Here is a 9,670-nt window from a genome sequence, read left to right as displayed (position 1 = left end):
CGGGGTTTTCTAAGTTCCCCCCTGTTTAGTTTATTACCTTTAGATCACACTCCTTGGGCCTCTGCTTCTGCATAACTACCCATCCACAGTTAAATGCCCCCATCCCACATCAGAGTTGCTCAGTTTGAGTCCTGGCTCTGTTTCCACCCAACTTCCCGCTACAGCAGGTGAGGCCTCAAATAATTGAGTCTCTGCTACCCCCATGTGAGATCCAGATTGAGTTCCTGACTCATTGGCCTAACCCTGGCTGTGGTGAGCATCTGGGGAGTGAACCAGTAGGTGGAGGATCGTTCTCTGTCCGTTTCTCTCTGCCTTTCAAATAAAATGGAAATAAATAATGAATAAAAATTTTAATTTATACAAAAGAAAAAATGAATTTGTGTGCTTTCCCTGTTCATCGGTCTTTTAAAAAATTCATTTTTTATTTATTTGAAAAAGAGTTACAGAGAGGGGGAGAGACAGCGACTCTTCCATCTGCTGGTTTGTTCCCCAAATGGCTGTAATGGACAAAGCTGGGCCAGTTTGAAGCCAGGAGCCAGGAGCTTCATCTGGGTCTTGCACATGTGTGCAGGGGCCCAAGGACATGTTCTGCTGCTTTCCCAGATGCACTAGCAGGGAGCTGGATTGGAAAGGGAGCAGCCGGGACTCCTAGGTGCCCATAGGGGATGCTGGCATTGCAAGTTTCGGCTTTACCTATATGCCACAGTGACGGTCCCTGAGGGCCTCCATTTAAACAGGTGTTATTAGTCAGCTGCATCCATCATCAAGCTCCCCATCAGCCTTTTATCTAACGGTTTTGGCAGTGATGGACATGCCACTCCACGGTTCGAGGAAAAGCAGAAGGGCTGGGCATTTGGTGCAGTGGCTAAATCACCTCTTGGGATGCCACTTCCCGTATCTGAAACCCTGAGTTTGAATCCTGGCTCTTCTTCCTACCCAGCTTCCTACAAATTTCCATTTGGGGAGTGAACCAGCAGATGGAGGATCTCTTTCTTCCTTTTTTTTTTTTTTTTTTTTTTTTTTTTTTTTTTTTTTGACAGGCAGAGTTAGTGAGAGAGAGAGACAAAGGTCTTCCTTCCGTTGGTTCACCCCTCAGTGACTGCTACAGCTGGTGCGTTGCAGCCGGCGCGCTGCGCCAATCTGAAACCAGGAGCCAGATGCTTCCTCCCGGTCTCCCATGGGGTGCAGGGCCCAAGCACCTGGGCCATCCTCCACTGCCTTCCCAGGCCACAGCAGAGAGCTGGACTGGAAGAGGAGCAACTGGGACAGAATCCAGCGCCCCGACCGGGACTAGAACCCGGTGTGCCGGCGCGGCAAGGCGAAGGATTAGCCTAGTGAGCCGCGGCGCCGGCCTCTCTCTTTCAAATAAATAAAATAATCTTTAGAAAATTTTTAAATGTGGCTTATAGCAATAATTGGTAAATCTAGGTGAGATGTACACAGTTTATTAGCCTAATCTTACAACTTTGTAGTTTGGGGGAAGAAAGGATGAAAATAAAATGAAAAATGCTATGAAGGTGAACATAAAAATAAGAAATAAATTTCATAAAGTGTAATGGAAATATTTCAACATGCTGAAGAAAGAAATTAGAGGACAATACCTATTGATGGTAGTGACTTAGGGCCAGCGCCGTGGCTCACTAGGCTAATCCTCCGCCTTGCGGCGCCGGCACACCAGGTTCTAGTCCCGGTCGGGGCGCCGGATTCTGTCCTGGTTGCCCCTCTTCCAGGCCAGCTCTCTGCTGTGGCCAGGGAATGCAGTGGAGGATGGCCCAAAGTATGTGGGCCCTGCACCTGCATGGGAGACCAGGATAAGTACCTGGCTCCTGCCATCGGATCAGCACGGTGTGCTGGCCGCGGCCGCCATTGGAGGGTGAACCAATGGCAAAAGGAAGACCTTTCTCTCTGTCTCTCTCTCTCTCACTGTCCACTCTGCCTATCAAAAAAAAAAAAAAAAAAAAAGAAAAAAAAGAAAAAAAAAAAAAGTAGTGACTTGGGACCCATGTTATGGTGCAGTAGGTTAATCCCCTGCCTGCAGTGCCAGCATCCCATGTGAGTGCTGCTTCAAGTCCCGGCTGCTCCTTTTCCAATTGAGCTCTCTGCTATGGCCTGGGAAAGCAGTGGAAGATGGCCCAAGTGCTTGGGCCCTGCACCCGCATGGGAGATCCGGGAGAAGCTCCTGGCTCCGGATCAGCTTAGCTGAGGGAAGACCTTTCTCTAGGTCTCTCCCTCTCTGTAACTCTACCTCTTAAATAAATAAAATCTTTAAAAAAAAAAAAAAAAAAAAAAAGGGGGCCGGCGCCGCGGCTCACTAGGCTAATCCTCTGCCTAGCGGCGCCGGCACACCGGGTTCTAGTCCCAGTTGGGGTGTTGGATTCTGTCCCGGTTGCCCCTCTTCCAGGCCAGCTCTCTGCTGTGGCCAGGGAGTGCAGTGGAGGATGGCCCAGGTGCTTGGGCCCTGCACCCCATGGGAGACCAGGAAAAAGCACCTGGCTTCTGGCTCCTGCCATCGGATCAGCGCGGTGCGCCGGCTGCAGCGCGCTGGCTGCGGCGGCCATTGGAGGGTGAACCAACGGCAAAGGAAGACCTTTCTCTCTGTCTCTCCCTCTCACTGTCCACTCTGCCTGTAAAAAAAAAAAAAAAAAAGTAAAAAAACTGACTTACCTACTCTGTTGGATAAGCCATTTATTATGTAACCTGAGTAAGTTAATTCCTGTTGCATTTTGCTGTGAAATGAAGATAACAAGTGGCCACTTGGGGTCAGTGTTGTGCAACATGTTAAGCTCCCACCTTCAATGCCAACACCCCAGAGCACCAGTTCAATTCCTGCTACTCTACTTCAGATCCAGCTTCCTAGTGCACTTGGGAAGGAAGCATATAATGGTCCAAGTACTTGTGCCCCTGCCAACCACGCAGGAGACCAGGATGGAATTCCTGGTTCCTGACTTCTGCCTGGTCCAGACCTCTCTGTTGAGGTTATTTGGGAAATGAACCAGCAGATGGAAGATCTCTCTCTCTCCCTCTTTCTGTGTTGCTTTCAAGTAAAAAAATTTTTTAAAGGCAAATCACTTCTTAAGTTTATTTGAAGGGTGAAGCGAGTTAAAGCATTTAAAATACTTAGAACAATGCCTCGGTTTCAACAAATGCAAAGTATTAATGTGAAAACATCTAAAGGACAAGAAGTGGAATGTAAAACACAGGGGGCTGGCACTGTGGCGTAGCAGGGTAAAACCACCACCTGCAATGCCAGCATCCCATATGGGTGCCAATCCAAGTGCCAGTTGTCCCACTCCATATCCAGCTCCCTGCCGATGGGCTGGGGAAAAGCTGCAGAAGATGGCCCAAGTGCTTGAGCCCCTGCCACCCACATGGAAGACCCTGATGGAATTCCAGGCTCCTAGCTTCAGGGTGGTTCAGCCCTGTCTGTTGTGGTCACTTGGGGAGTGAACTAGGGGACGGAAGGCCTATCACCCCCTCTCTCTTTTACTATTTCAAATAAATTATCTTTTTAAAAAAAAAAAAAGATTTATTTATTTGAAAGGCAGAGTTACAGAGAGGCAGAGAGGTTCACTCCCCAAATGGCTGCAATGGCCAGAGTTGTACCAATTCGAAGCCAGGAGCCAGGAGCTTCTTCCAGGTCTCCCACGTGGGGAGACCCACGTGCAGGGGCCCAAGGACTTGGGCCATCTTCTACTGCTTTCCGAGGCTGTAACAGAGCTGGATTGGAAGTAGAGCAGCCGGGACTTGAACCGGCACCCATATGGGATGCTGGCACTGTAGGCAGCAGCTTTACCTGCTATGCCACAGCGCCATCCCCTCAAATAAATATTTTAAAAATATAGAATTTATGTTGTTGATGCATCTATATACTTGAATAGTAAATCATATGAATGTATAAATTTAACATGACTGCTATAAAAATAAGTTGACTTTTTTAAAATGATTCTCAAGTTCACAAAGAAAAATAAAAATGGCAGGGCCTGCGGTGCAGTACAGCAGGTTAATGCCCTGCCCTGAAGCGCCGGCATTCCATATGGGCACTGGTTCAATTCCCGGCTGCTCCTCTTCCCATCCAGCTCTCTGTAATGGCCTGGGAAAGCAGAGGAAGATGGCCCAAGCCCTTGGGCTCCTGCACCCGCGTGGGAGACACATTAGAAGCTCCTGGCTCCTGGCTTCGGATTGGTGCAGCGCCGGCCTTTGCGGCCAACTGGGGAGTGAATCATCGGTTGGAAGACCTCTCTCTTTGCCTCTCCTCTGTGTAACTCTTTCAAATAAATAAATAAACCTTAAAAAAAAAGAAAGAAAAATGGCTTTGGAACTAGGAATGACTTTAACAAAAAACAAAAGTGTAATGTGAACAGAATTTAATGTCCACACCCCCTGGGACTGTAGCGACTCCATTGTTGAACAACTTTGCAAGCAGTGTCCTAGATGTGTATTTTGGGTAATGGTCACCAAATAGTCCACATCCCATCTATCCCCACACCAAACAAGTAATTGTTCACCTCTTATCTTAACGGCATTGTTTCATTACCCCAGGTCTCCAGCTGCTGCTGAGCCAGCTTATTTTATCACTCTGAACTTATGGTAGCTGGAGGGCAGAGGACAAGTTGTATCTTTTCTATCTCACTAAGAATGTCAGGTCTGGGGCTTTGTTCAGCCACTGTTTAGATACTTGCATCCTAAGTTGGAGAGCTACTCTGCACTTTCTTTTAAAAAAGATTTACTTGGGGGGAGGCAGCTATAGCATAATAGGTTAAGCTTTCTCCTGTGTTGCCAGCATCTCATGAGCCCTGCCTGCTCCACTTCTGGCCCAGCTCTCTGCTGATGGCCTGGGAAAGCAGGGGAAGACGGGCCCCTGCACCCATATGGGAGGCTCCTGGCCAGCTCAGCTGTTGCAGCCATTTGGGGAGCGACCAGGTGGGTAGAAGATCTGCCTCTCAAATATCTTCCTAAAAAATTTTGAAAGGCAGAGTTAGAGACCTTCCAGTATCCTGGAACTCTATCCCGGTCTCCTATGTGAGTACAAGGGCTCAAGCACTTAGGCTATCTTCCTCTGCTTTCCCAGTCCCATCGGGGACTCAAACAGCATTCATGTGGGATACTGGCATCCTGGGCAGGGGCCCAATCCACTGCGCCACAACGCTGACCCTTTGCACTTCTGATCCAGCTTCCTAATGACACCCCTGGGAGGCAGTGGCTAATACCAAGTCTCTGGGTTCCTGCCACCCACCTGGCCTCTCTCCCTCTGTTGCTGGCATTTAGAGAGTGAAACCAGCAGTTACTCTGCCTTCCAAGCAAGTAAGTCAATCTTGAAGGGGAAAAAAAAAAAAAGAGGCTTAGGCACTTGATGAATCACTGGATCTTCCAAAAGTTCATGGAAAATGCATCACAAAAAAAACCTGCATGGATCTCAAAGGGTTTTTGCACCAAAATATTTTAATTACATTTTCCATGAACTTTTTGAAATATCTTCATGCATAGTTTTCTTCCTGTATATACATACCTATGATAAAGTTTTATATATATATAAATCAGGCACTGCATGAAGTTAACAATGTAGCAATATTCAATGGCAAGGTGAATTACTTCAGAAATTTTTCAAGTAGTAATTTCTGACCATGATGATCAGATCAGATCCCTGCGGGGTTAGAGAAGCCACAGGTAAAGGGGTACCACTGTACAGCTCCGGCAAATTCTTGGTATGTCTGGACGGATGTTCTGCCTTCTCCCACACCCTGCCCTGTGCATCTCTTCCACCTGGCTGTTCATTTGCATCCTTTCCTTAAAAAAAAGACTTGAAAGGCATACAGAGAAAGAGCTCTTCCATCCACTGGTTCACAACCCAAATATCCACAAGAGCTGGGCCTGGGCCAGGCTGAAGCCAGGAACTCCATCAGTGTCTTTTCACATGCGTAGGAGGGGCCTAAGTACTTGAGTTATCTTCTGCTTTCTCAAAAGCATTAACAGACAGCTCAGTCAGATGTGGAGCAGCTGCGACTCCAAATGGCACTCATATGGGATGCCAGCACCCTAAGTGATGATCTAAGTGGCTGTGCCATATCACGGTCCCCCATATGTATCCTTTGTGATATTCTTTACAATAAAATGCCCACCCCCAAGGTTAGTGAGCTGCCCTACAGGCTGAACCCCAAAGAGGTCATGGGAATCCCGACAGAAAGCTGGCAGAAGCACGGGCCACAACATGGGGCTTGCAGCAGGTACCTCAAATTGAGTTCATCCTGTGGGACTAAGTCCTCAATCCACAGGCTTGACACTATGTCTAGGTAAATAGTGTCGGAAATTGACTTAGGGGGCTGTGCAGTGCTGTTATCCCATATGGGCACTGGTTCAAGTCCTGGCTGCTCCACTCCTGATCCAGCTCCCTGCTAATGGCCTGGGAAAGTCGTGGAGGATGGCAAAGTGCTTGGGCCCCATGGGAGACCTGGAAGAAGCTCCTGGCTCCTGGCTTCAGGTGGGTTCAGCTCCGGCCATTGCAGCCATTTCAGGAGTAAACCAGTGGATTGAAGATCTCACTCTCTCTGTAACTCAACGAAATAAATAAATCTTGGAAAAAAATTGTATTAGTGAACATCCAGGTGGTGTCTGCTTTGTGTGACAAGAAGCCTCCTGCACACCACTTATCAGTGACCTCTTAAGTTTCATTTTCCTTCCATCTCCTATTTTTGACATCTTTCAGGAAGCTAATATATACAAGTACCCGTGTTTTTGCTTTCAAACCTCACCTAAATGCACAACAAAGTTCCCTTCTGGTGGGACAATACCACTAAGTATTAGAATGCAAATATTTACATTCTAGGAATGTGATGAATTATTGCCTGGGGTCTGGTTCATTGGCTTAGTGGGCTAAGCCTCTGCCTGCGGCACCAGCATCCCATAAGGGCACCAGTTCAATTCCCGGCTGCTCCTCTTCCTATCCAGCTCTCTGCTGTGGCATGGGAAAGCAGAAGATGGCCCAAGTCCTTGGGCCCCTGCACCCATGTGAGAGACCTGAAAGAAGCTTCTGGCTCCTGGCTTTAGATCAGCCCAGCTCATTGCTACATCATTTGGGGAGTGAACCAGCTGATGGAAGACCTCTCTCTGTCTCTCCTTTCTCTAACTCTCTCAAATGTTTTTTAAAAAGTCATTGCTTGTACACAGCAAGAATCATGAGCAAGATTTTTTAAAAACCCAAATAGGTCAATTTTAATTAGTTCTTCTATGTACACGTTTATCTACTACTGAAAATTGAAACAGCACGAAATTTCCTTTTATTGCAATTCAAACATTTGAAAACCAGAACATCTAATTATCTGTCCTAATTATGCTCTAGACAAAACATCCAATGTTTTCTTTACATTCCTTCCCACAAGTCACTTTGCACAGCTCTTGGTGCTGAGTTTCATCTCACTGCCTTTAGTCTTCTGAAACATGGGAATACATGGAACTTATTGGTTTCTCTGAGTCAAACCAGAAAGACAAAAAAACTAAATGATATTGAAAGTCATTCAACTACATTCAAACTACAGATTCCATATAAATCACTGGTACCAAGGTAGGAAGAGAAAGAATTACAACTAATATCACAGGTCATCAAAATTATTGGTATACAAGTTTCTTAGCATAGTGTTCTACTGTATAAAATTACTAGCAAGAACAGTAAAATAGAGATTATGCTTAAATTGACTCTTTGTCGTAATCCATTCCTATTCTAGCATTCTCCGATGGATCCCATCCATGAGCTAGGCAGTAACTGCAGCAACATCTGAATGGCTCACTTCTTGATTCACTCTAAAAAATAAAAATAAAAAATAAACAGATTAATTGGGATACTGAACCTCAAAGAAATGTAACAGGGGCCAACTTTCTGGTGCAAGTTAAGCTACCACCTGTGACAACAGCAGCCCCCATGGGTGCCGGCTCAAATCCAGGCTGCTCCACTTCTGATGCAGTGGCATGCCAATGAGCCTGGGAAAGAAATGGATGACCGCCCGAGCACTCGGGTCCCTGTCACCCACATGGGACACCCAGATGGAGTTCCAGGCTCCTGGCTTTGGCCTGGCCCAGCATGAGCAGTTGCAGCCATTTGGGGACTGAACCAGCAGAAGAAGAGCTATCTCCCCTGTGCTCTCTGTAACTCCGCCTTTCAAGTAAATAAGCCTTAAACAAGAACAAACATGACTGTTTTCCAGGGTTCCCGCCAGTTCAGGAAATTCAACTCCCCCTTTTTTCTTCCCTCAAACAAAAGGAAACCAGATACCCACCCACACTTTTAGCAAAAAAAAAAAAAAACTATTTACCTTAACTTCGTTAGGATCATCTCTGCTTTGTTTTTTAACCTTCACGGGGGAAAAAAAAAATAAGGACGATTAAAAACTAGCAAGAAAAAGACTCATTTCCACATCTACCCGGAGCAAGTGAGGACTGTAAACAGCACCAGGTTCCGTCCAGGACCAGCGGCTGCTGTTCACCACTCCCTGCACCTGTGCCCCTGGGAGGGCACAGATGCTGGCTACCCAGCAGCCCCATGCACACCACAGGAACCCACCTGTGAATACTGGTACGTTAGGAGGAATCTCAGTTTGGCCAGTCGCTCTCTCCGCTCAGATAATATTGTCCTTACGCCTCTCCTCCTCTGGGGCCTCTGGAATACCATCTTGACAACTCTGTCAGACTGTCGAGGTGGCACTTCCGGTGCAGGGGAAGTTTTTGTGGCAGAAGGGTTGAGCGTCAATTTGCTGAGGTTCTTTGTTAACATTTCTGGGACAGAGAATGAGATTGTGGAAACAGAAAGTTAATGTCTGGCATCATCCAGCAGTGCTCCACCCTCAGACTAGGTCTCCTTGTCTGCATATGAATAATGACCTACACGGGAGGGGTCTCCGGCAGAGGAGCACAGGAAAAATATCTAGTCACTGGTCTTCAAAGCCAATTAAGAAACTAAATCAATCCGAGAGCCGGCACAGGGAACATGGCAATAATCCTCTGATCACTAGCAAGCAAAGAGACTCATATTCAGTAGTTTCTCCTAGAATCCTTAGCCTTAAGCTAAATAGCAAGGTTAACATGGCTGTTATCTCTCCAGTTAGACCTAACAATTACCCAACTCCTACATGCTGTCAGATCTCTGCTCCCACCCAGCATTTTGGGAAATCAGCCAGCCATTCCTGCCTCTTCTCATCTGAACCATTTATAACCTACCCATACTCAATCTCATACAACAAGGCGGCTACCATCTTCATATGTGAAAATATTATGAAGGTTGAGATGGATTCAACTCCTTGGGTCTTGTGCACATGGAATCTCTCCTTTCAGAAATTTCAAGTACTGAAGCCCACTCAAAAGAGTGAGGATATTGTTTAAGTAATCTCTTCAATTTTTTCCCTACTCGAATATACCAACCAGGATTCTTATCTCAAGAGACATGGGATTTGTACTTAAAAAGCCCTTGCCTCTACTGCCATTCTATGGTCTTTTTTTCTTTTTATTTGTTGAACTCTTCACTGGAACATTAAACCCTTGAGTACAAAGTAAATTAAAAATGTTATCTCAAAAATAACAAAATATTAAGGGAAAAAAAAATTCAAGGGCTGCAGCCAGCACGGGGCTCACGTATCGAAGGTCCTACTTCCTAACTGCTCTGTGGGTGGGTGGGGGTATTGGCTGTAGG

General features: G+C 46.4%; 1 protein-coding gene across 1 annotated transcript; it reads right to left on the bottom strand.

The window, feature by feature from the left end:
* Positions 1–7,222: 7,222 nt before the first annotated feature.
* DPPA3 (developmental pluripotency associated 3) lies at positions 7,223–8,765 on the bottom strand. Its single transcript, XM_051851027.2, has 3 exons — positions 8,549–8,765; positions 8,301–8,339; positions 7,223–7,791 (listed from the first exon to the last, which is right to left on the bottom strand). The coding sequence occupies exons 1-3, from the start codon at positions 8,756–8,758 to the stop codon at positions 7,678–7,680; spliced, it is 363 nt and encodes a 120-aa protein (XP_051706987.2). The 5' UTR covers positions 8,759–8,765; the 3' UTR covers positions 7,223–7,677.
* Positions 8,766–9,670: the final 905 nt, after the last annotated feature.

This window comes from Oryctolagus cuniculus, chromosome 9, assembly GCF_964237555.1.
Source record: "Oryctolagus cuniculus chromosome 9, mOryCun1.1, whole genome shotgun sequence".
Taxonomy (NCBI): domain Eukaryota; kingdom Metazoa; phylum Chordata; class Mammalia; order Lagomorpha; family Leporidae; genus Oryctolagus; species Oryctolagus cuniculus.
This window is presented reverse-complemented; position numbering and strand designations above follow the sequence as displayed.